Below are 26,431 nucleotides of genomic sequence, written 5' to 3' on the forward strand. Positions count from 1 at the left end.
ATATAATTGGACTAACCCCTCCAATTAGGACACAATATTTTCAGAATATATTTTAAAAAGACATAGTTATGCAGTGTTTATGAGGCAAACTTTAATTATAAAGACATAGGTTGGAAGTAGTAGGATGCAAATACTAGGCAAAAGAAAGATAGTGTAGCTGTATAATGTCGGGCAAAGTAGACTTCTAGGCAAGGAGTATAAGCAGAGATAGAGGGATATTTCAAAAATGATAAAAGGATATCTCTCAGGAATAGCAGAAATAAAAAAAAAATCATTAAGGACATGGAAGATTTGAGCAACACTCTTAAATAACTTGACCCTATAGGCATATATAAAACATCATATATAAAACAACTGCAGAAAAAACATTATTTTGCAGTGTATATGACACATGTACCAAGATAAACTACATGGACCATAAATAAAGTCTTAACACATATCAAAGCATTGAATTCATGCAGTATATACTCTCTTTTTATGCTAGAATTAAACTAGAAATCATAAACAATATCTATAGAATATTTGAAAATTAAGGGACATATTTTTAAATAATGCTTAGGTCAAAGAAAAAGATTTATAAAGCCAATACATTTCTAACTAGATTCATCATGGTAAAAAAAAAAAAAAAAGGACTGAAAATGAAAATTATCACATTCCTTGAAATTCTTCACAGGTGATTGTAGTACACAAAGTGATAATCTCTGGTCTAAAGGATGCCACATATTTCCTAACTAATTTGTGTCCTGCCATTTCTCTAATCCATACCACCATTACCTCCAAGCTTTTTCTACCTCTTCAGAACTGAAAATCTTTAAGGGCACTCTCATTTGCCCAAACGGTAATGTCCTGGTTTCTTAATTTGATATAAAATATACTTCATGACTATTTCTTGCTTATCCAACCTTTCTTATTTTCACTTTCACCTGTGTCTTGCATTCCAGCTATAAAATCAAAACATGTAAGTACATTTTTATTGATTCAATGATGTACATTTTTCATATTTTAACATCTCTAATATTGGGATGTAGTTTATATTTATATCTAATATTGGGATGTATCATATAAACAATTTGCATATTATTTTTGTATTAGTGCAAGTTAAAAATAATGTTATACTTTTTTTCATGTGTCTTTGATTAAACACATAGAATCTTGCTTCCTCTTTTTTTGTGTACATCTGGCAATCTAAACACTCAACAGTGTTCACAAATGCTGTATCTATGTCAACTTTTTTAAAATAAAAACTACTATTTGAGTGTCTACTGTGTGCTGGCCTCTATGCAATGTGCTTACAGTACTTCTTTCTAAGTTTTATGACCACATGATTAGCGAGTATTATCTTAGTCTCAGAGAGGTAAATTTAATAGCACAAAAGTCACACAGCTAGCTAAAAAGTGACACAATTGGGATACAACACAAGACTGTTAGGTCCTAAAGCCTTCGCCATTCCCACTTGCCATGAGTCCTTTCCTGGCAATGCTCCATTACCTGTCAATTTAGGCGTACGATTTTCAGAGCTCTCACAGTATCTCTTTCACTATGTTGTAATGATTTTTCTTCCATATCTTTCTTATTTATGACACATGAAATAATTTATTTATGTATTCTTAAGACTTAGCAGAGTGCCTGATACATAGCAATACCGCATAGTATGAAGTATAAGAAATTAACTGATGAGGTATCCCCAACAAGGTGACTTTCGTATTCCCCCTTCCAACCATATCCATTATAGTGTCAGTGACACTGGAAAGTCAAACAATCTGAAGATAGGATTATGGTCTGAAACTCAGAAGCCTAATCTGTAAGGCAGTGACAAGAAATGGTTTTCATCTTAGCACTTACTCTTAGTGTTCAGAAACACTCTGAACCTGTCTTAGCTCAGTGAGAAGTGCAGGGATTCATACCTGTGTCATCTTCCCTGGACATGGCTGGGTGGGGGATGGGGGAGGGGCAGCATTCCTGTGATGGTTTGCTATCTGTGCTTGAAAGAATCCTGTTCTCTCCACCCTCAGGGCCTTTTCTGTTACTGTTCCCTGTATTTGGAAAAGTCTTCTCCTAGATATGGCTCTCTGCCATTCTCTCATTTTATTCAAACTTCTGTTTAAATATCAATTGATCAGAGAGATAGACCTTGCCATTCATTCTAAAACAGCACATTTCCCCATCATATAATTCACTATGTATTTATTGGACTTTTAAAATTATTTGTTGCACTTATGGACACTTCACATTATCTGGTATATTTTTGTGTATTCACTTATTGTTTGTCTCCCCTATGTAAGCTGCATGAGGGCAGATACTTTATTCTGTTCACCAGCCACCTGAAGAATGCCCAGCATATAGGAAATGTTGAATCAATAACAATCGAGTGCAGTATCCTCTGTGTCCTTTTCCCTTGGTGGCAGTAGTAGCAAACAATAAGTATGAGAAAGGATATCTATGTTCTTAATCTATTATCCATAAGATGGATCAATTTTGCAAAATATATTGTGTTGATGCCTTACATATTCTGCATCTCTAACCATTTATGCATTTCTCATTCTTTTCTAAATTTTACACCTCTCCACCTCTCTCTTTCTGGTCTTTACCATAAGAGACATTTGCTGTTTCTCTAAGAAGGGAGAATTTCAAAACGCCTTTAACTATCCAGTCCAAAGAACCATGCTTTTTGTTTTCTTAATGAATGATATTAATGAGTTCAGATTATTGACCCCTACACTTTAAATTATTCTCTTTCCCAGGTATTTTCTGAAAATAGGCCTCCAAAAAGCCTAGACCGTGATAAATTGGCTCATTTGTTAGTATCTTAAGGTCAGTTTGAGTATCAGTCCCAATGCTGAATTTTCTTTTTTTCAGTGTTTGGCCTCTTGCAAGATACAGAGCCAAGTTAAGAAGAGAGGAAGAATAGTCTTGTCTTGAATGTTAACAGTAAATTTAAAAACTTTAGGAAAGAGGATAGCGCAGTTGTCTAGTTCAATCTGCATATTATAGAAAGTCACTAGTAATGGTTCCCATGGTGCTTTGTTCCAATAACACATTTAAGAAGTATATTGGTTTGTATATAGTTTCAGTACCTTGTGACAAAAATTGAAAATAACAGTGGTATACACAAGGCAGAAATTACTTTGCTTCTTCCAAAAAGCCTGAAGATGCCATGGAGATGGCAGCTGTGGGCTATGAATCTCTCAGGAGCCCAGGCTCCTTTTGATCCAGTTTCTCGAACATTCTCAGAGTTTTCTTTGTCTACAAAGCCATAAATTGTGCACTACTTCATCTCCATGCCAGCCAGCAGGAAAGAGAAAATAGAGTTGGGAGGGGCACACCTCATCCCTCCAGGGTCCAGTCAGGAAACCCAACATCACTCCTGTTTACACTTCCTTTTTCAGAACCTAGTCACACCAAAGTGCAAGATAAATAATGTTTATTCTTGGAAGCTGTGTAGAGAACTCAATATTAGACTTGCTCTTACTGTAGACAGGGAGAGTGTTTAAAGGCATATAGCTAATGGTTTTTTGTCACAGGAATAGTGGGTAGGATATTTTTGGTGTCTTCAATCCTATCTGATCAAGAGCCATCAGTGGAAGACTTGGAATTCTTCTCATTGATTTCCCTTATGGCCCAGAATGTGGTTTTCTAAAAATACAAGCTGGTTATTTAGATAGAGTCACTAGAGCTGTTTTTCAGTTTTGTAGGTACAAAAAATATACGGGCAAAGATTTGTGCCAAGCCTACTCTCTGCTATGTTCTGAATGTTTCTATCCTCCTAAAATTCCTGTGTTGAAGTCCTTAACCCCAAAGTGAGGATGTTAAGAAGTAGGACTTTGGGGAGGTGATTAGGCCTTTGGAGAGATGAATGGAATTCATTTCTACATGGAACAGGCCCTGGAGAGGACTCTCAATCCTTCTGCCATTTGTGGTTAGAGTGAGAAGACAGATGTCTATGAGGAAGAGGGTCCTTTCCAGACACCCAATCTGTCAAAGCCTTAATGTTGGATTTCCCAGCCTCCAAAGTATGAAAAATAAATTTCTGTTGTTTATAAGCTACCCAGTTCAGGGTGGTTTGGTATTTTAATAGCAGCCTGAATGGTGCTATTTTAAAGAATAAAGATATTCTTTAAAAATGGATGTATAAACCAGAAAAAGAAGCTAACTTAGAATGAGAAAAATAGCTATTGATTGGCACAGGGAGTTTGTCTTAACAGGATCATATGGGAAGCTATTAGGAAAGCCAAGGGATAATGGGAAGTGTCTGAATGAGTATAAAGAATAACAAAAGAAGCCAGTTATTTCAATAAAAATTCATAAAAATTATCAATGTAAGTGACATCTGGAACAGGCCTTATAGACTTTTAGAACTTGGAGGATATTTAAAGATCATTTAATTCAGTCTCCAATTTTGAGAAATAAGGAACAGAGGTCCAAAGTGGAACAGTGACTTGATGAAAGATCTCATAGCTCATTACAGGGAGAATGAGGCAAAATGAAAACAAAACAAAACAAACATATTTCCTCATTTCTAATACAAGAGTCTTTTTCAATTTAATTTACACTAGATTTCATTGATTGTTTCATTTATTGAATTATTCATTCAACACGCTTAAATATTTTAAAAACTTATTTAAACAAATAAAAACACAGCCATATAATTACCACCCAGATTAAGAAATAGAATGTGATCAGCACCTCAGAGGGCCCCTTAGTGTTTCTCCTCTTCACTATGTTCTATCCAAAAGTAACCACTATCTTTATATATAACACTATAGCTTAGTTTTGTTATTTTAAAAACTTGATGTAAACAGAGGAATGTGTACTCTTTTGTCCAGCATTATGTTAATGAGATTCATCATATTATTGCATGCAAGAGCAATTCAATGACTTTTATTGCTGTAGAGTATGCCACTATATGAATACAGCACAAATTATTTGTCTACTGTACTGTTGGAGATTTGAGTCTTCCCCAGCCTTTTGCTATGACTAATAACACTACTTTTAAGATTCTTGTACGCATCTTTTGTTACACCTATGTACACATTTCTAGAATCCATACATGAGTGAAATTGCTGGGTCATAACGTATGAGTATTTCCAAGCTTAGCAGAAACTTCCCAAAGGTACTGTTATCAGTTTAAATGCCCATTAATTGTGTATGTGAGATCCAGGGACTTCACATCCTCAGCAGCACTTGGTATTGTCAGTCTTTTCAGTTTTACCTTGTGGTTGGTGTGTAGTGTAAAGTAGAAATAAAAAGAACTTCCTTAGCTTAATAAAGAGTTCCTACCAAAAATCTACAGTAAACATTATACTTAATGTTGAAACTTTAGAAGCTTTTTCTTTAATATCAGGAACAATATGAAAGTACTTGTTAACATGGTTTCTATTTAATCTTGTACTGGATGTTCTAGTCAGTGTAGTAAAACAAATAAAATGAAATAAATAAGTAAGTAAAAATATGCAGGAAAATTCTGAAAAGGAGGTCCTGAGGGATGATCAGTCCTATTGGCTATTAAAATAATAACTAAAGCTACAGTAATTTTTATGGCATACACATAAAGCATTAAAACACAGACCAATGACAAATAATATAATAAGAAATAGACCCACGTATAGATGAAAAAATGTAGAATATGATAAATAGGACATTTCAAATCAATAGGGAAAGAGGGCTTATTCAACTGTGTAGCCATTACAATCATAAATTTGGATCTATACCTCACTTCTTATAACAGAATAAACTTCAAATAAATTAAATATTTAAATCTGAATTAATGAAAATATAAACCTACTAGAATAAAGCACAATATAATTTCTTTAAAAAGGGCCTTTGTAAGCAAGATACAAAATAAAAAACTGATACATTCTATTTCATAATGGTATGGCAAAATCACCAAAATATAGGCAAAACTAATTGTAACACATTCACAAACAAAGGGCTAATAAGCCATTTGCCTTATTAAGGCAAAGAGCTAATTTTCCCAATTTCTAAAGAGCTTCTCAATTTCTAGGGGAAGAAACAGACTTTATTTATTTATTTATTTATTTATTTATTTATTTATTTATTTTATTTATTTATTTTGAGACGGAGTCTTGCTCTGTCACCCAGGCTGGAGTGCAGTGGCGTGATCTCGGCTCACTGCAACCTCCACCTCCTGGGTTCAAGCGATTCTCCTGCCTCAGTCTCCGGAATAGCTGGGAGTACAGGCACATGCCACCACGCCCGGCTAATTTTTTGTATTTTTAGTAGAGATGGGGTTTCACCGTGTTAGCCAGGATGGTCTCAATCTCTTGACCTTGTGATCCTCCTGCCTCAGCCTCCAACGTGTAGACCTTATTATTTTTTTAAATATGATTGAACTGACAAAGTTGAGAAACAAAAAGGAAGGTCCAAGACTACTGGAATAAAATCAATATATAAAAATTAATAGCATTTATCAAAAAATAAATTTATCACCAATTTACAATATGTACATTCACCTTAGATATAACAAAAAGATCTATGAATCAATCTATTGAACAAAACCACAAGATTTTCTCAAAAAAATATAAAATTCTATCAAAAATGTAAAATACATTATTAATATTTATGATAATAATGAGAAAAAATGAAAACCCTATCAGATAAATGGATAAAGATATAAACAGGCAAATCAGATTAGAGAAACACAAATGACTAACAAACATATGAAAAGATGCTCAAACTCACTAGTATTTAGGGAAATACAAATGAAAACAACCATGAGATATCACTTTGCAACTGCCAGAGTGGGAAAATTAGGAAGATGGATAATGCCCAGTATGGGTGGGATTTGTGGTTACAGAGACTCATATGCACAGCTGCGGAGAACGCAGACTGGAGGAATCACTCTGGAAAGCAATCAGGCAGTACTTAGTTCAGATAGGTGTATGTATGTCTGATGACCTAGCATTCTCTCTTACCCAGGAGGTGGCAAGGACTAGGGAAAATTATAGCAGCACTATTTGTTGTAGTGCAGAGCTAGATGCAATCCAGGGAAGTCTGCTAGTTAAGAGAAGTATAGCATAATGGATGCATAGAAGCAAATCAGGCAGCACCCAGTAGTCTTAGACAGATCTATGATGTAAATAGATCTTAGAAACCTAGTGCTAGGTGAAAAAAAAAAGAAACAATATGAGATCCATAGCACAACATCATTTGTGTGCATTTATAGGACGTACACACAAAATAAAAATTCATGCTAATATGACCATGTACAAATAAAGAGATATATATTAAACTTATTAGACTGGGGTCCTATGATGAGGATGAGCGGGATGGAAATTAAGATTGTAAATAAAAAGAAATCAATCAATAAAGAATGTGAGATTTCACGTATCAATGATTGTGATAGGCCATGAACATAGGCATATGTTAGCTTTTTGCAAATCAGTGCGCGTATATGCACATAAATGTGTATGTGTGTATCCTAAAATCTTTCGTGTTCATTTACTCAGTCACTCCATATCCAGAAATATATTCTAAGGAAATAGCCCAAAATAAAGAAAAAAGTATCTATCCAAAGATATTTATTGCAGCATGGTTTTCAATACCAAACAGTGTAAACAATGCAAATATTTAACAATAAATACAGTGATTAAATAAGCCATGGCATATCCAGTTGATATAATACTTTGCAACCATTAAATTGATGTTTACATGGAGTTTATATTGACATTGGTGATGCTAATAGCATATTAATAAGTAAAATGTATGACATAAAATTGTATTTGTGTGAATACAATTAAAATTGAGACATGCTTTGAAAGGTTAATAGAGGAAAGTACCCATACGTGAATAGTGGTTTTATATGAGTGGTAGAATTATAGACAATTTTTTTCTTTCTTCCTGCATTTTCAAATGTAATTTAATGAATAGCTATTACTTTAAAAAATGTAAGACAAATTATACCAAGAAAAGAAAGCATTGCTTCTAGTTTAAATGCAAATATCCTAAGAAATACAACCAATTATGAGCTGTCAGTACTTTTCCTAAGTGCAAGGAAACAGAACAAATTATGAATCCACCTGAGTTCCTGGAGCTGGGAACAGCCAGTGAATGCTGGTTTCTTTAAATAACAGAGTGTTCAACTAGATGCTTTGACTAAGTCACTGAGATAGAAAAGAGATGGAATGCTACAGTGAGAGCTAGAAACATCCACAGTATGATAATAAACTGGTTTAGACAACTCTTAAACCAACATTGAGGAAATACAATGTCTGTTTGGGCTGCTATAACATAATACCATAAACTGTGTAGCTTATAAACAATTTACACTTATTTCTCCCAGTTCTGGAGGGTGGGAAGTCCAAGATCAAGGTGCCAGCAGATCTATGTCTGGTGAGGGACAGCTTTCTGGCTTATAGATGGTGCCTTCTCACTGTGTCCTCACATGGTGTTAGAAGTGAGCAAGTTTCCTTGGACCTATTTTATAAGGGAACTAATCCCATTTGTGAGAGCTTTTCCTTGAAGTTTTAGTCAACTCCTGAAAGGCCCCATCTTCTAATATTATCACCTGGGGGGTTAGGATTTCAACATATGAATTTTGGGAAGACACAAAGATTCAGACCACAGCCTACAGGGAGAGAGGATTTCTGAGGATGGTGGTGCACTGTGAGTCCTCGCAGGCCTCCTGGGCATAGGATGGAGCAATTCCATCTCACCTCAGGCCTAGCACAAAGGGCTTCAGTAAACCACTGGAGATTCCTTCATTAGGATTCCCTCCCAGGATATCCAGAGGACAAGAGGCTGGCCAACTGCAGGATGAGCCTATGCTCCTGTGCTGGATATAGGCTACACGCAAGAGAAAGCTTGGGTGGGATCTCCTGATATTTCACCCAGCAGAGCTTCTAGGCAGAGGAATTGCTTCTCACCTTACCTGGCAAGAGGAGGGAGGATATGGTTGCTGAAAAGAGTACATTCACCCAGGTCGAGGGGTTCCAGTTGCAATACCAGGAGTTGGTGGTTGGTGGGTCTCCTAAGAGCATCCATGAGACAAAGATCCAACTCTAAAATTCTGCTAGGCACAAGAAAAACACAATGTTTTTATTTATTAAAAGTGCCAATGAAGTCATACATTTCCTGACTGCTTTACCAGCCTTCTACCACCATCCTCTCTACATCCCTCCTCCCCCAACTCCTACACATGCACATGCTCTAGAGGAGTGGGTCTAGAGTTATCAACATAGGTCAAAAAGTAAAGACAGGCAAAGCTGTTCCCATTGGGAGAGAGGCAAGTCCCAGGACTTTTAATAAAGTTGTAAATTCGCTCTTTGAAGGGTATAGGCTTTCCAAGCTCCACTTGAGATTTTGTTTCTGCAACTTGGAGCAGCATAGAACTTTCTGTTACCTAAGAGAGAAGAGAAAAAGTTAATGAACTGGCCTGACTTTACCCAGTGACAGGGGAGAAACTACCTTCATGAATAAATGTGGGATTTGAAAAAACAAGATAGTTTTGATTGTATTACTTCATGCCAGTTACATGTGTATTTCACTGATGTGGTGATTTGGCAGATGGACATCCTGAGTATGAACACCAGGAGAAGCTAGTTGAAAGCTACTTGGAAAGCTAGGCAAGATCTCATTGCAGTGGTTCTCAAAGTGTGGTCCTGAATCCTGTGGGATCCCAGAGACTCTTTTACAGGATGCACAAGCTCAAAACCATTTTCACAATTCTACCGTTTTGGCTTTTCTACTCTATTCTTATGCAAGTGTTTACAGGAGTTTGACAAAGGTTACAGGATGTGTTATATGAGAACAGTTTGAATGCAAAGGCAGACATAAGAATCCAGTTGTCTTCTATTAAAACAGTCATTTAAAAAATTTGCAAAAGTGTGAAACAATGCCACTCTTCTCACTCTTCTCTTTGGAAAATATAGTTATTTTTATAAAAAGCATCACTATGTAACAGGTAATAGTTTTGTGATTTGGAATTTTAAAAAGTGTTAATATTTTAAAACCTAGTATTATTTCTATCATGGCAAATGTTGATAAATATAATTTCCATAGACAAAAACTCTTTGGCCTCCCCAGCAATTTAAAGGCCCTGAGAGCAAGAAGGTTGAGAACTGCTGTGCTAATAAAATAGGCAGAGGCTCCAAAGAGGAGACAGAGTCTATGAGGAACTGATGCCTCTACAGACTGAGGAATACAATATTTATACAATTTTCCTCTCACTTTTAAAAGTCTGAGTAAACACACAAATAAAAACATAACTTTTATAATAAAGAGTCATGTGTGTAAGACCTTCCTCCAATATATAACAGAGATAAACCTTGCAATAGAGTTTTCAGTTGAAAGGGCGGAGAAGTAAACTGTAAGCATTGGGAAGTCCTTAAAAGCAGTGAACATAGACGAGAGTGCAATAGTTCTCAGTGAAGGGTAGGAGGATAATGCCTGGAGAATCCTCTGGCCATGGGAACACAGCTGTGGGTACTATTTTTAGACTTTCAGTGCAGCTTAGATGCAGTCATTGAATAAAATATTAGGAGGAAGTATTTGTACTTCCTTTAATAGAATAGTGTCATAGTCTATTTGGGTTAAAATACCATGAACTGAGTGACTTATCCTCACAGTTCTGGAGGCTGAAAATCTGAGATCACAGTGTCAGCATGATCAAGGTCTGGTGAGGGCCCTCTTAATAGTTACAGATTGCTATATTCTCATTGTATCCTGACATGGCTGATAGAGAGAAAAAGCAAGGTCTTAAGTGTCTTTTTATAGAGGTACTAATCCAATTCATGAGGGGTCCACCCTCATGACCTAACACCTCCCAAAGGCCCCATCTCCTAATATCATCACTTTGGGGGTTAGGATTTCAACATATGGATTTGGGGAGGTTACAATGATTGAGTCCACAGCAAGTAGTTCATATATTCATTCTAAGAAACACTCATTTTCATTGTCCTCAGAGCACCTCTATTTGGATAAAATTTTAGTTGCCCTTTGACTTTTATCAAGAAGTGTTTGAACTACTTCATGTTTGAAATTCAGCTAAGGGGGTTAAAAAATGAGTAAGAGAAGACCCATTCTTTCCAAAGATTTATCACCTATAAAGACAAATAAAACACATTCAAAAATTAGGAAACCTGCAATCTCAGTGATAAAAGAAAATTCACTTAGTATTTTAACTTAATTCAGCTAATGTCTGCTGATTGCCTTTTATGTACAAAGGATTGTGGGTGGACAGATTTATAGACATTTAGTTAGCTTCATCCTAACATTGTGAGTTAGGGTTCATAGTCTCCTGTTAAAAGGCTGAGGGATAGAGGCTCAGGGCAGTGACTTGTCCAAGAAGCAAAGAGCTGGATGTGTAGCCATGTGTTTTTCAAGTCCAATGTCCTTTCCCATATACCATCTTTCTCTGAGACTATTTACTGAGTGGGTTTCATTTATTTGGGTCTATTTTGATCTCCAGTGAGTTCATGGTTCATGAGGAATAACTAATCTCATTTACAAATGAATACCAGATATGTTTTCATGAGAATGGTCATGGGTAACTTGTTTTACTGCAGCATCTCATGGTAATGCTCTTCCAGCTCAGTTAAATAGGGATCTTTACATCTGTAGATAGGTCCTTCATCCAGATTAGTGCCTGGCCTGTCTCATGTCATTACCCTGCTGTTAGGCCTGGCCAGTCACTGAACAGTTATTATTTTGTACAACTATTGCAGGTTGTTGCTGGAAAAATTTTAATTAAAATTGCAAATACACTTTTCATCCAGAATATTTAACTTCTTATTAAAAGCATGCTATGCATTGACGTTTGTTCTTGTTCAACTTATTTTTGAAAGACATTTTTCCCAACACATGATCAACAGCATAGTATTTATTGATGAATAAATGAAAAGTCCTTTGAGAATTACCTTGGACCCCTGGTTACCGACACAGACACCTTGACTATTATCCAACAGATGCACCTCTGTTTCTAAAGTTGAGAATGAAAAACAAAGAATCTGAAAATTGAGGCTTGATTCCATTTTGACATTTGGACATGTACTTGAGACTTTCATTCCAGGAGGTTGGACATCAAGTATAGGTGGTTAGTGTGTGTTATACAATTGGTCCAGAGTTTGAATGGATTTGCCTTTTTGAATACCCTGATACCTACCTCTCTAAGGTAGATCATTGTGAAAAATTAAGAGCTCATCTTCATTAACTGGTCACTACTAGAGCTTTGATATAAATACCCCACGCATTCACTGAAAACATTAAATAGGTTTTGTTCTATAAGAAAAAGGTGGAGGGAGACATTTGATTATTCCAGGAAAATCTTACAAGGGACAGAGAGATGTAATGTTTCGGATCAGAACCCCTGAGTTAAAGTGCTGGGTCTACTAAATGCAAGATATGTGATACTGAGTTGGATATTTTCCCCTTCTAAGCCTCAGTGTCCCTATTTGTATGCAGGGAACAGTAAGACCTGACAGACACAAGGTTGGTCATCAGGACAATTGACTACGTATGCTATACATTTCTGAGCAAATGTCAATAATTATTTTTCTGATGTTGTAGACTTAGTTGCCTCCTTACATTATTTCATCTTTATAAGCAAATATGATATTCAGGACACTATTGTAAGTAATAAAAGGTTTTTCAAAGGAAACAAAATCATTGTGGCCCTATAAGGTTGGAGACTTAAGATATTATATAAGTATTTGTTACTTAAAATTACCCTGATGGATGGGTTCTTCCTCTAAGCAGCCCTTATTAAATTCCAAATGTAATCCTATTGGAAAAGCAGAACTACAACATCAGCAATACTCCTTGAAAGTTCTTGTCAATTTGACAGATTTGACAGGCAGATAAATTTAATTTATGAAAAGATTCCGTCTAGCATTTTTAAAAGACAAGGGGTTTTTACACTGTAAATGGACTGTTTTCACAGCCTTATTAAAATAAATGCATAAAGTCAGCTGTTTTTCTTTGGAATTCAGTAACATTAAGGAATTGCAGTCCAGAAGCTGATGGTTATATACCTGGATACTTTGGCAAACTTATCAATCTTTGTATATAACCTGGAATTTCTCCTTCTTAAAGTAAATGGGAATCGCACACAAGAAGGAACATTTTGTTTGTATGATGTGCCGAATTTCATAGAGACATTTACTGTAGTTATTAGAGGCATTTAGAAAGCCAATGCTATGTGCCAAAGGCCACTGGAAACACATGAGCAAATTCAAGATTTCTTTGGACAAGAGGCTCAGATTTGTTTTTCTTCAAAGAAATTCAATTATTTATATTGAAAGAATACTGTCAAAGTTAACAGGTTTTCTGTTTTGCTTTTTCCTTCAGAAGGCCATTTTAAATTAAACACAATATGCTTTAAAATTGAAATATTTATATAGATTGTGAGCCAATACCATTTTTTAGAGTTGTTAATTCCCTTTTGGCAACTGTTGCACCTCAATTATTATTTCTACTTTGGAAAAGGGTCTTTGTCCTGAAACATTCTGCACACTGCATCTGATAGTTGTCCTCACAGCTCCAACATCCTGCTTGTTCTTTCTCTTTATAGCTCCCCTAGCTCCTCAGCACTGGCCTATGACCCTGTCTTCTTGTCTATCAGTTCAGCCTCTCTCCTTGGGTGAGACTATCCTCTCAGGTCATCACTGCTTTGGGTCCAGCCCCACTCCAAGAAGCTCTTGTATTTTCACAGTTACCGATTAAAGAACCTGTCCCAACCCTGTGAACTGAATCTTAGGCATCCAATCAATCTATCAATCAAAGACCGTGTCTACAAGTATACACTGGGAGGTGAATTAATTGTTAAATCCAATGCTAATAATCTGCTGATCTTGGTAGTTTAACATCAAAAGGACTTCGCTTAAACACATTTAAACTGTACTTCTGCAGACTTCATAAGACCAAACTCACTCTAATATAGTATTTAATATACAATGACAGAAGATAGTCTATTATATTTAAATAACAAGAAAGTATATTTATCTATATTTCCACCTAATAATAAAAATTAACAAAAATGTGTAATTATCTCAGAAACATCATTCAAATACTCCATGCCAGTCAAAGGCTGATTTTTGAAGCTGATGTATACCTTCAAATGTTTCTTCCTTTGACCTCCTATGGTATTTTTAAAAAATTATACGTGGGTAATTACCTATATTCCAGGCTATAATGGATTATAGCTAATAGTGGGCCTGTCTCCTTTGTCCTGTCTCGTTCTTAAAATCTAGACTATGCTTTGTATCCATGTGAAATTAAAAAAAAAAAATGCTTGCCTTTATTAGGGACCCAACACATGTTTAAGGAGTTTATCTCCCACTAGGACATTAATTTCAAAATACAACTTACTGTTCTTGTTGTAGAATAGTTGTTTTTGAACTAAATTAGATTCAGAGAATTAAGTCAGCATTGATTGAGGACCTACTATGGACCAGCTACTAGTTACTAACCAGTCAAAGATCAAAGTGCCAAGACACCTTCCTCAAACTTATTTCAGAAGGCAATCAGGTTCTCATTAACTTAAATAGATGATGTTTGACATAGTTTAGGGGCGAAAACTGTAATATTAAATGGATGGCATGATCATTAAATGTTTGGAGAAAGTGCTACACCAGAAGTTCAAATGGGAGAGGATGAATTTGGCCAGTTTTAGCTGTTTTTGTAGGGGGTGTTGCAGGCAAAGGAGAAGCTTCACAGAACAGCTGGTGAGTGAACAGAGTTCTCACCAGGACTCTGGATGAGGAGGACTTTTACATGTGCCAAGGAGAGTAGAAGAATGTTCCATACAAGTGAAACAGCTTGAGCAAAGGCATACAATCACTAGGCTTTTGGGGAAAGGTAGGTGGTCCAGTACACATGCCTCCCAGTGAGAATGTACTGTGAAGATCAGGGGATGAAGCTTCAGAGGTTGGGTGTTGGGGTTGGAGGAGGGGAGTATGGGACAGACTGGAGCAGAGCTTGCGTGCTGCCAGGGAGTCTGGGTTTTATCTTATGAGTTATGGAAAGCCCTTGAAGGCTGTAAGGAGGTAACATAGGCAGAAATAATCTGGATTTAGAGCCTTTGTTTTGTTGGCCTATAAAGGATGGAGTAACTACCTCTCCTCCCATTTTCTTTCATAGATCCTGTCTTATAAAATTATACACAAATAAAGCAGACACATGCAAGGGGCACCAATTTCTGAAATCAGAATAGTGAGGCTGCATAATGAAAAATCTCCTCCACTGTCTACTCTGGAAATTGCTCTCAGGCCATAAGCAATGTTTTACCAGAACCTCTATTTACCTGGATTTCGAATCCCAAATTAGTAATATTTCACTCTAAAGAAGCTCTCTAGAATGTTGACACTTTTTTTCTCAACAGGATATTGTGGTTTAAAATCCCAAATTAAAATAGCTTGTCTTAGATACAGGCAACCTTAACCATGTCCAGAACCAGATTAAACTAAATTAAATGTCCAGAGGTGCTAAGAGAATAATAACTCCCTATAAAAGGAAGGGGTGCTCCTCCTAGGAGTTCCAAGGAACACATCAATATAAAAGCATATATATTTCATAAGACATTAATCTAGTTACATTCTCAGCGCTCAATTGCATTTCAAATTATTCTAGCTGTTCAACCAGCCTGGAGGTCCAACCGTCAATCAAAGGAGGCTGTTTTTCTTCTGCTCCCCTTACTGGAAGGTCTGGCAAGGTGATTTTGTTTTGTTTTGTTTTGTTTCCCCATACATGCTGTAGGTGAATGTAGGTGAATTTGCTTGGTAAGATTGGGAGAGATTTCACTTTCCAAAAGGTAAACAATGCCTAGGTTTTCAGTAGACTCTTTCTTCACTGACTGAACATCTCTGGCAGTCTACAGCCCATTCACTACAGTGGTCTATTCAAGAAATGTCTGGTCTCATCTTTAATTCTTGCAAATCAAACCTCAGGTGCCTTCGAAATTTGCAACACCCAAAGCTACCTCACCTGGGCAGAAATTAAATGATCAAGAGGAGAAAAATTTGTATTTCCATAGTAATGCAACTCATAAAGTTCATTCAAGAAGAAATGTTTGTACCAGTATACCCGGGACAGAGAAACCTTTTAAACTCTGTATAGCTGATCTCCCATCACTTGCAGTATAATATACCACAGTGAAGGTTCACATCATTCCAGCTTATTTTCTAAACGGAAACTAAATTTCTACTGTATGGTTCTTAAGAAGAATCTCGTATAAGTTGATATGCACTGTTAGCCCATTCCTACCGTGGTTTACCTCCTAGAGGGATGCTGGGCGGTATTCCTCACATACCTTCCCCGGTTCCTCCATTGAGTGAATAGACTCTAATTGAGCACCTACTGCAAGTGTTAGACTTTCCAGAAACAAAAAAGAGAAAGTCACAGAGCTTTCCCCAATAGACCTAGGAAGAGACAGACATAAATGGTATTTGTAGTTGAAGAGAGAGTCTGGGGGTGCTAACAAACTACAATGGGAACTACAAAAGAAAATAACTAAAGCCACCTGAGGGGCTAGCATGGAGCTCGGCCATAAAGCATAGATGAAGGAGAGTTTGCTGTTCAGCAATTTAGAATGGTAATCAGGTTAAGGGGACAACATAGAAAGCCATGGAAGTACGAATGACAACTACATGTTCTACAAAAAGTCGTGTGTGGCCGGAGTATAAGCTGAGAGTTGAAGGAAATGCAAGTTGGAGAAGATAGGGGCCAGACCATGGAAGATGCTGACTGCCCCACTAAGGAGCTCAGCCTTTACTTGGGAGTGATGACTCTGTGGTTAGATACATCACTATAGACACAGGTGTTTGGATAGAGGAGCTAGAGGGGTAGAGACAGGTGAGGAAGCTATAGAAATAGCCAGATGTAAAGTGACAATCCAGATTGGGATAAATAGGTGGGATAAAAAACAGTAGCATACGGTATTCCTGACTGTATCTAGGAAAGTATTCATCATAACCCCAGGTAAAGGATGGTGTCTCTTATAAAATAGAATCAAAGGAGTACAAGAAACACCTACCCACCTGCATCTACACATACACACAACCAACTCTCTCTCAACGATCATGGGGGCTGTGAACTCTTCTGAGGCTTCTCCTGTACTATGTGCTCATTCCTAGGACTGAATTTGACTCTGGCCTTAAAAGACACATGGAAAATCTCACAGGACCTCAATGTTGTGGGTAGGGGGTGTGTCCTTAGTTTTCCAGCTCCAAAAAGTCAGGGGGCTCTATTGCTTCTTAGAGTTGATAAAATTATCCTTGAGAAGGGTTGCCAGATAATAAACTGGACATGCAGTTACATTTGAATTTCAGATAAGCAGATAAGTTTTAGTACAAACAACCTAAATATTGCAGGGAACATATTTATCCTAAAACAATAATCCTAAAATCAATAATAATTTATCTGAAATTCAAATGTAACTGAGCATCCTGTATTTTTATTTGCTAAATCTGGCAATCCTACCTCTGAGCCTTGCCTTCCTCTAGCTCAGACCCCCTGGGCAGACACTTGCACTGAGAAGCGAAAGGTGGGAAGAAATAAAGCGCGTGTGCTGTTGGGAGTTGAGAGATGTTTTACAAAGTCATCATGGGTATGATCTCCCTAGATCTGCTCACCCCCTTGCAGAATCTGAAATCTACAGTGGACTTGGAAGTGAGCAAAGAGCTGGTATGTCATAGGGCTGTCACAGGGAATATAACTGAATTTAGAATAATAACTTATTTGCTAAAGTAAATATCAGTGTACTTATAATAAAGAAGCTCTCGAATAGAAGATTAATGTCTATATCACACATTGATGGCAAGAATTTCCTTAGGATACATATAAGCAATAGCCTTATATGATCTTTTTCAATTTTTTGAAACATTAAATGGTGCTCAAAGTAACTTTTGAAGCATTCATTTTGTGCTTGAAATTTAGGACACTGACTATTCATACCTAGTATTTCATAAGCATCTATCTTTTGGACAAAATAAAGTTCAGAACTCATGTTCATATTAAGAATTGGATTATAAAAGCCAAGAGGCATAGCAATTATTTTAATATATAAATGAGTAACGTGTATTTAGAAAAACACCCATGACCAGACTCCATCAAATCTAATTTTCCCAGAGATAAGTGTACATCTAGTAAATCTATTCCCATATACCGAAGAAAATTTTTAGCAAGAGCTACAATAAGCTTCCTTCTGAAGGAGTAATCTTGTGGTTTCATGCAAGAAAAATCTCTCCTTGAGGTGAATGAGAGATGAAGTCGTGAAAGTTACAGTTGGAACTATTAGTTTGCTTTTCCCTTTCTGACTGAATGACAAGAGAACATTTTCTACTTTTCCTGGATTCTTTGACTGTTTTCTCCGCTAGAAGCAAATCAAATATTACAAATACCATTCAACTGAAATTAGCCTTAAGCCCCATAAGGTATATTTCCAAGAGCCTTTTGTGGTGGAAAGACCCTGCCAATTTTGGTTAGAGAAATTTCTTTAGGCTCGCCTTTGCAGGCAAGGCAAATGATGGGCTTTCTGGTTTTCCTGGTAACCAAGAATCAGTGAGAAGCACTTGTACTAGACAGCTGCCATAGTCTTACATTTATGGAGTACCTACTGCGTGCTTTCTACTATCAGCCATCAAAAAGAATGATAAAAGTCCACAGCGCAGGAAGCCATTCATCTGAGTGTCCTGCCAAAAAAATACAGTAATTACAAGTAGTGTCACCATCAGTGACAAGGGCAGGGAAGACTATTTTTCCTTTTTTTCTCAACCTATTCAAATACTTAAACCTCTTCTATTTCGAGTTCAAATGAGGTAAACATACAACCTCAAAGGTAAACTCTGAGTTATGAAATAATGGGATTTTATAAATTACTAAATGATTGAAAGATTGGATCTTAGCTTCTCTTTAGTGTCTTCAGTTAGAAGGGAGAACAAGTGTCCCCTGTTGAAAAGTTTATTAGCTCATTATATGATCTCATAGCCTCCCCACTTTATCTTGCTTCTTATTTTTCAGTTACTTCCTAATATTTGCAACTTTCCTTTGAATTTTTTCCTTTTAGTTAGAGAAACCAGGAACATATTCTTCCAAAAAATGAGAATAAAACAAATTGCACAACTCCCACATATGACTGCCAGGGCTTTTCTTCCTGTTTCTGTATATCTCAAGTCACTCTCCATTTTGTTTTTAAGTAGCCTGTGTGTGTGTGTGTGTGTGTGTGTGTGTGGATCTGAATGAAATAATTGCTAGCTATAGGCAAAAATGTATGTGTACACAGGTATATATACATGTGTATATATGTATATGAGTGTATACTTACATATATGTGAATGTATATATGTGTGTATGTATACGTATACATGTACACATATGTATATTATACCAATAGCTAGTAATTTCAAAAAAAAAAAAACATTGACTTGAGTGTTAGATAACCATTCTCTAAATTCAGTTTTTGATGTTTCAAGAAACCCAAAAGCCTGTCTTTTCACCTACAGACCCTTTGTGCACATGGCAAATCACCTCTGAAAGGCAAAAACTAACTGGATTCTCTTCATTTGTTCAAAAAAGAGAAGAAATCTTTAAAGATATGCCTATAAATAAAAGAAAATTAGGTTGCTGTATTATGATTGTGTAATAAGTATTAGTTTCATTGAAACTTGACCCTGTTCCATTTAGTAGATGACCAAGACATTTAACTCTTAGGGATGTTGAAAGCGCACCACAAAACATAAGTAATCAATAAAGTAATGTTTGAAGACTTTTAGTATATACTGCTTATTCAGGTAATTCATTATTTTGTAAATACTAATAGCATATTTTTCCAAGAAAAATAAAAAAGCCATGTTCTAACAAAAGTGTTCACCACAGAAAAATTAAACATAGGGGAAGGTAAACATTAAAGTTTTAAAAAAACAGGTAAATCATACAGCTGCTTCTGTGCTTGATATTCTGATCTGGCACAAGTGTTTCCTAACTATAATATACGTTATTATTTTTAAAAAATACGGTCATGACAACAGCTTACATTATTAAATATTGAAGAATACTTTATATCAATTTAACTCATACTTAAAAATGTAACATATGTAAATTCTATAGTTTTTTTTTTTTTTTTTTTTGGAATGTACTTTGAGAATAATAGCATTTCAGGGCTGGTTTTGTTTAAAGTATACCCAGCCCTCCTCCTTATTTTATTTGATTTTTGGTTTAAATAAAAGTATAGCAAAGCACTCTTTGAAGTAAAAGTACCTGTCTTTTCTTTTCTTTTTCTTTTTTTAAATCATAGTTTGTTTTACCTGAAAGTTGAGAAAGAATGCAGTATAAATATAGCTTTTCTCTACACTGGAGCAGGGGGAACAGAACCAATCCCCAGCTTAGCCACACCCAACATCATGGAAATTACTGTGAAGCTGTTGTCTCTTGAGGACATCTAAAACCAAAACGAAATCCCTAACATTATTAAAATGTTAGGAAACTTTTCAGGTAATTGCTGTAACTCTGGTAAAATACAGAAAGATTACATTCACTCATGATAAAAATCAAGCGTGCCCATGCCATCTGCAAAGGGAACTTGCACCACCTTGGTTTCACTCAAATTGTTAACAATGCCCTAAAAGTATACAACTTTTTCAGGATAAAACCGTCAGGTAATATCTTGATCATATCCTCTGCATGATGAACTATCACTCAAATTATTCTGTCATGGGTTACCTTACTAACACTGACAAAGAGATAATAAATGATAATTTCAACAGGGATAGGAGAAACCTTGCAAACCTTTCAAGTTTCTTTCATAACTATTGTTTTATTATTGCGTATTTGTGGAGGTATTATCATCAACCCGATCCTTTATAGGCCAATACAGTAACGAATGCTAATTTAACTGCCCAACTCATTTTTATTGTCAGTCTAGCCTCAGCAAGTATAAAACTGACAAGACATTCCTCTATGAGAGTGACCCTCTTAGTGAGAGAGAAATCTATGTACCATCAGAGGAAATAAATCTTAGTATTCGGTGTGATAGAGACTAATTCATTTCTTTTGATGAGGTCCCACTGTTTGAGTGACTTTGAGGTGGAAGACAAATGTCAAGAAGGAGTCCTGCAGGAACAGGTGCTTAAGATGGTGTTTAATACAGCAGGGAGCCAAGATACAGTAGTAGGACACAGTAAAGAATGTGGAGTGTGTAGATACAATAAAGAATTCATTTTATGATCTGCCACCTGTTACTTGAAAGAGGAATAAGTTAGGGAAATAAATGACTTTCAGTTCTTCATACATGCAAAGGTAAGTTAGTTATTACAAAAGTTTTTGCTGTTGTTTGTGCTGAAAGAAAAGCATATGCATTTAAACATTTTTTAAAAAATAAATCACTCAATAGGCTTAAGAAAAATACTTTAGTTCATAGTTCATTGATCTGACCTTTTGATTTAAGATCAGGGGATGAATCCAGGATGAAAACCAAAGGAAAAAAAAAAAGAAAAAGAAAGAAAAATATAGAAGTGAATCATTTACCATGAAAAAGGCATTTCCAGTCTCAGCTAACCTCAACTAGTTTTTATTGCATTATTTTTGAAATGCCAAGAAACTGGCTTTGGCCATAATACTTGCTGTCCAACGAAATCACAGCTGTTAATATGCAATTGCTTGCAAAAATTAGCTAAACAGCATTATTTGACAAATTCCCTTGAAAGAGACATAGATGCTATAAGTATCTAGCACACTGAATCAAGTAACTATCAGTTGGGCTGGGGCCGCAGTTGGAGGGAGGAGAGAAGTTTACAAATCCTTGTCCACAGAAGGGGTTTCACACCCAGCCTTAAGTTTTTGAAAAACACACATTTGTCCTGATCCTACAAGTTCATCCCTGTTTTCAGGAAGAACTGAACTGTGGAACTGGCTAAAGAGGAGGGGGAAAAAGCCACCAACTCTACATTCATTTTTAAGGAGATCAGGAGGAGAGGAAGAAAAATAGAAATGCAAATGTGAAATGGTAATGATATACAACATGGAGAAAAAAATAACATCATGGAACCTGCTAGCAATTTCCACCAATTTCCACCAAAGCAGTGAACCCCTTAACTGACAGAAATTCAGTACAATATACACATTAATTAACAACTCCACCATTACTAGGGCTGCTGTTGAAAGCCAAAAAAATTAACTACAATATTCAAAAACAGAATTCTTATATTTGAGAAAAATAGAGTGAAAAGGCAATGTTAGCTAAGCTCTTAGCTACATCCACTCTTAATGGCCCCCAGTATTTAAACTATCATGGATTAAAGCCATGAAAATAAAAATTTCAATTTGAAATTTTATTAGCATGTTGCTAAAATGGTCAATAAAAACATCAACACGATAGGCTTTGTTGACATAGTTGGAAAACTGCTCTCTCATTTTTAAAACTTTATTTCCACTTCCCCACCTTTGAAGATTTCTATGTTAGGAAAAGCCAAACTAAATATACTGGCTATGGTGTTGTAATAATGCTGGTTTCTGGAATGGTGCCATGTCCTCCCTCTCCCTCTCCTCCAACTCCTTTAAAAATATGACTATTTTTGAAATGCAGCCCGAGGAGGGAGCAATCAAGGGTTCAGAACAATAAGCGCCCTTCACACATTCAAGTTCCCAGACACCAGGTGAACCAGCGAGCTCCTTGTCGGGGGCGGGGCCGGCTGTCCTCACCGAATTCGCTGCGCCATCTTCCTCCCGGGACTGGGCCGGCTTCCCTTCTGCCAGCGAGGGAGACTCGCAGGCAAAGGCGGGTGGGGGTGGCGTTCGCTTCCCACGGTGGAAAGAACGGGAGGCAAACACTGTCTGGCTTAGCCCGCAGCCTGGAACACAATGTCAGGAGACCTGGGGCTGGAGAGCTGGAAGAGTCCCGGGCAGCCTCAGGATAACCCGGAATCCCGAAGTGCTGTCTTGGGGAATTATTCCCAAGTGCACAAGGGACAGGCTCGATTTCTTGGAAATCCTGCGATCTGGGGACGCATCCACAGAGGAGCTGAACTGTGTCCTGTAAAGACCAGGTCTCGCCTCCGACCGGTCTGTGTGCGCACGCTCGGGGCGGTGATGGTCCCTTTTGAGAAGAGGGTTGTTTTCGAGTCGGGCCACAGTCACTGGCCATGGACTCGCGGGGAAGGCCATGTCCTTTCTCCCCTCAGCCCCTTCCCCGTTCCCGGTTTACATCTCAAGGGGAAAGCGCACGCGGGGTCTCCCAGCACCGTCACCGCCACAGTGGCTGTCAGCCAGGCGCTCGCAGCGGCGCCCTTTCGGCCCTGGGGCAGTTCCTGAGACATCCTGCCGCTGGCCTGGGGGTGCGGGGGTGCAGCCCGGGCCCGGGCCACCGGCTGCGGACGCGCGTGGAGGGGCAGAGGTTGAGAACCGCCGACTGCGAAGTCCGGGTGCGGGGAAGGGAAGGGAGCGAGATGCGGGGAGGCAGAGGGGCCGGCAGCCCCTAGGCGGCTACTCCTTGTCGTCCACGAGGTCGGCGAGTTCCTGGAGCACTCGCAGGCGGCCGCTGGCGTCGATGCGGCGCTTCTCGCGGATGAGGTCTTCCAGGCTGTGAAACCTGGCGGTGTGGACCTTGTTCTCTCCCAGGTGCACCTTGAGATAGTACTGCTGCTGCGGGGGCTGCGTGCCGGCCGGCACCTCCCCTCCCGCCTTGAACTCCCGCTTGCCAAAGCGGCACCAGGCGGCGAAGCTCTCCGAGTTCGTCCAGCAGATCTCCTCGCTCTTGAGGCCCAGGTGGCCGCAGGCGTTCTGCACCACCAGCTCGGCCACCAGCGGGCGGTAGCGGTACCAGCTATTCACCACCCGGCCCACGTTGGCCGCGCCCGCCTCATACAGGCTGTCCTGGCGGATCTCGCCTTGGTGCAGGTGGATGATCTGCCCGCCGCCCACGTAGACGGCCCAGTGCGGGGCGGGCGCGGGCGGCTCCGGCGCGGGCTGCAGCCACAGCAGCTCCAGCAGGTCGCCGGGTTCGCAGAGCGCTGGCAGCGCGGTGACCGCGTAGACGCTCAGGTCGGCGCCCTGAGGGCCACCGCTCACTTTGGAAAAGATGCATTCCTGGCCCCGAAAAGCGGAAAACTGAGTCTCGTTGAGGACCAGCTGGTGCAGCAGGTGGTGGTGGTGGCGGCTGGGGCTCTCCGGGCAGGGGGTGCAACCCGGGGGGGCCTTCACGCCAAACTTGTCGGGCTGCCCGCGTTCGTCCAGGTCTTCCTCATCATCCGAGAAGAAGTAGGCAACCCCGACCCGCAGTTCGTCCTTTTCAATCCCCGACGGGTCCCCTGTGGGCAACTCGCTGTAGCTGAGGTGGGTGATGCGGTCCAGTTGATTGCCCATCAATGAGGTGGCGAGGCGAGGGCCAGGAGCGGGGATCTGCGGAGGCACAGAGAGGCAGAGACACCGTCAGAGTCCGGGCTGCCCCCTTCGGTGTCCCTCCCCAAGACGTGCAGTGCCCCTGGGACCTGCCGGCTAGCTTACGTGCCCTCACCGGAGTCACCCTTTCCAGCCGAGTCCTCCGTGCCTCCCCGGGGGTAGGAGGGGCGGAGAAGCCGCCACCGGTCTGGCGAGAGCAGACGCCACCACACAGCCTCCGACCCCTTCCAGGAACCTGGTCCAACTCCCAGAAGAAAACACCCAGGCTGGCTGGAGAGCTTGCGGGGTCCCGGTGGGGAGGACAGCGCTGGCTGTGGCAGTGTGGGAGACGGACACCCAGGAAGGACGGAGGGGCGGGCTGAAAGGGAGAAGGGAGCCTAAGGCCAGTGAGCTGGGAGCAAGCTCCCATTTCTGTCCCCACCCTCTCCAGCCCACCTCCCAGTTTTGCACTAGGTTGCCTTCCTCCCCTTACAGCGGCTCGCACAATGACAATCAGACACATTCTCAGGCATTCACTTGACACCAGCAACATTTTGGACACTTGGGAGTCCAGACACTGGCAGGCTGGTATACTGGTGAATAATGTCACATACACCCACAATGGCAAACCTTCGCGACGACACACTGGCACACTTAGACCTCACACATTCGTACACAATTTCAGCTCCACGCTTGCACGCTCGCCGTTGCACGTACGCCCAAGCACCCGGGCACACCTGCCCTCACAGGCAGGTGCACTCTGCCCCTTACTTCTCTTGCCTTGCCCCCATCAGGGCCAATGGGACTGCGCCAGGGCGAGGCTGCTCTGTCTAAAATAACCTAACAAAGAGGCAGGGGAAGGATGGAGAAAGCCAGTGCAGTGTATGTGTGTGGGTGTGGGTGGGAGCGTGTGTGTGTAGAGAGGTTCACTTTTAGCCCAAAGACCCCTCTCCCTCCTACCCAGCACAGGATCCAAACAATCGGTAGAAGAAAAACCGTTTCCAAGGCAAAGAAAGCCGCTTCTCCCTACCCGTGATTTCCCTGCTCCTGAAACCCCAAACTCCTTTAAAGTCTCCTGGTCCCCATGGGTGCTGAGGAAGCGGCGGTGGCGAGTGGGTCCTGGGCTGCGCGTGGGGCTGCGGCTCCGCTCTACCCCTCGCCGAACCGTGCGGTGCGGCGCCTGTGCGCCTCCAGGTCTGCGCAGGCCGGGGTGCCTGCTCCCACTGGACAGTCCCGGCTCGGCTCTGCTTTCCCACCGCCGCGCCGACGACTCTAAGTAGCCGGAGCCGCCGGTTCCAGGGCCCGCCCCAGGACGCGCTCATTGGTTGGGGCGGGTGCCCGAGCTGTGTCAATCTCCGCCGGCGGGGGAGGGGAGCAGAGGCGGGCCTCCTGTGCGCTTTGCTCCGCTCCGCCCCGCCCCGTCCCCCGCACACCCCGACCGCGCGCCGCCCTCGAGAGCGGAGGTGTGCGCACCCGCGGGGGGCGCGGCGCTTTCCGCCAGGCGGTGCTGCCCGCTTGCGCCCGCGCCCCCCGGCTCATTCGAGCTGATTGTGACTGAGAACACAGCCCGCCCGCGTTCCGTGTTCCAGGAAGACAAGACTCCAGCGGGGAAGCTGAGTTTGCGTATGGAGAAGAAACCCCAGGGCACCCCAGTATGGCCCAGGCACTGCGAGCGGCCCGGGGCAGGCAGCGACATTGTCCGAGGCGGGCGCCTGGGCCCTGCTGGGATCCCCCAGAGCCTTGGTTCCTGATGGCCCCTAGGCTGGTCCTTGGATCGAAGACCCTTTTCCTTCCCCAGACGTCTTTGAAATTGCTCCTGCGACGTTTGGCTCCTCTTCTTTGACTGGAGTGAGGCTGCTGACCCAGAGCTGATGCCCGGTTTGAAAGGAGCTTGGTGTCAAATGCCACCCAAAAGCCTGAGCTTTGGCCGGTGCATTACCTGGCTGTGCCTATGATATTGGCCTCCAATTTTCTGAATATAGGAGGAGTACCTCACAACTCACGTATGTGAGTTCATACATGCAGGCAGAGAGTAGGATGTAAAAGTGTTTTCCAAGCCTCAGAATTGGGATTGCTAAGCAAGTTTTGTTTGGTTTTGTGGGAAAGGGGGCTC

General features: G+C 40.2%; 2 protein-coding genes across 5 annotated transcripts; both read right to left on the bottom strand.

Moving 5' to 3' along the window:
• Window positions 1-7,521: 7,521 nt before the first annotated feature.
• LOC100457405 (uncharacterized) lies at window positions 7,522-23,086 on the bottom strand. Of its 3 annotated transcripts, none has more exons than XM_002812281.4 (2): window positions 22,645-23,086; window positions 7,522-9,025 (listed from the first exon to the last, which is right to left on the bottom strand). In XM_002812281.4, exons 1-2 carry the CDS (start codon window positions 23,084-23,086, stop codon window positions 9,018-9,020), a joined length of 450 nt encoding a protein of 149 aa, XP_002812327.1. In that variant the 3' UTR covers window positions 7,522-9,017. The 3 variants fall into 3 exon arrangements, with proteins under 3 accessions (XP_002812327.1, XP_063569849.1, XP_054404345.1); XM_063713779.1 differs by having other exon boundaries at window positions 7,522-9,028; XM_054548370.2 differs by lacking the exon at window positions 7,522-9,025 and adding an exon at window positions 9,050-9,358.
• On the bottom strand, window positions 21,071-25,821 carry LRATD1 (LRAT domain containing 1). Of its 2 annotated transcripts, XM_063713778.1 has the most exons (3): window positions 25,349-25,821; window positions 24,455-24,697; window positions 21,071-24,339 (listed from the first exon to the last, which is right to left on the bottom strand). In XM_063713778.1, exon 3 carries the CDS (start codon window positions 24,301-24,303, stop codon window positions 23,425-23,427), a length of 879 nt encoding a protein of 292 aa, XP_063569848.1. In that variant the 5' UTR covers window positions 24,304-24,339; window positions 24,455-24,697; window positions 25,349-25,821; the 3' UTR covers window positions 21,071-23,424. The 2 variants fall into 2 exon arrangements, with proteins under 2 accessions (XP_063569848.1, XP_002812326.1); XM_002812280.6 differs by lacking the exon at window positions 24,455-24,697 and having other exon boundaries at window positions 25,349-25,815.
• Between the last annotated feature and the right edge of the window lie 610 nt (window positions 25,822-26,431).

The sequence above is a fragment of the Pongo abelii genome, chromosome 12 (genome assembly GCF_028885655.2).
Source record: "Pongo abelii isolate AG06213 chromosome 12, NHGRI_mPonAbe1-v2.0_pri, whole genome shotgun sequence".
In the NCBI taxonomy this organism is placed as follows: Eukaryota; Metazoa; Chordata; class Mammalia; order Primates; family Hominidae; genus Pongo; species Pongo abelii.

Coding starts and splice junctions, on each gene's coding strand:
- LOC100457405 (XM_054548370.2), bottom strand. CDS start 23,086: ATGGCCAGTGACTGTGGCCCGACTCGAAAACAACCCTCTTCTCAAAAG. Junction 9,359..22,644: donor AAGATGGCGCAGCGAATTCG/GTGAGGACAGCC, acceptor CTTCTCTCTTAG/GTAACAGAAAGTTCTATGCT.
- LRATD1 (XM_063713778.1), bottom strand. CDS start 24,303: ATGGGCAATCAACTGGACCGCATCACCCACCTCAGCTACAGCGAGTTG.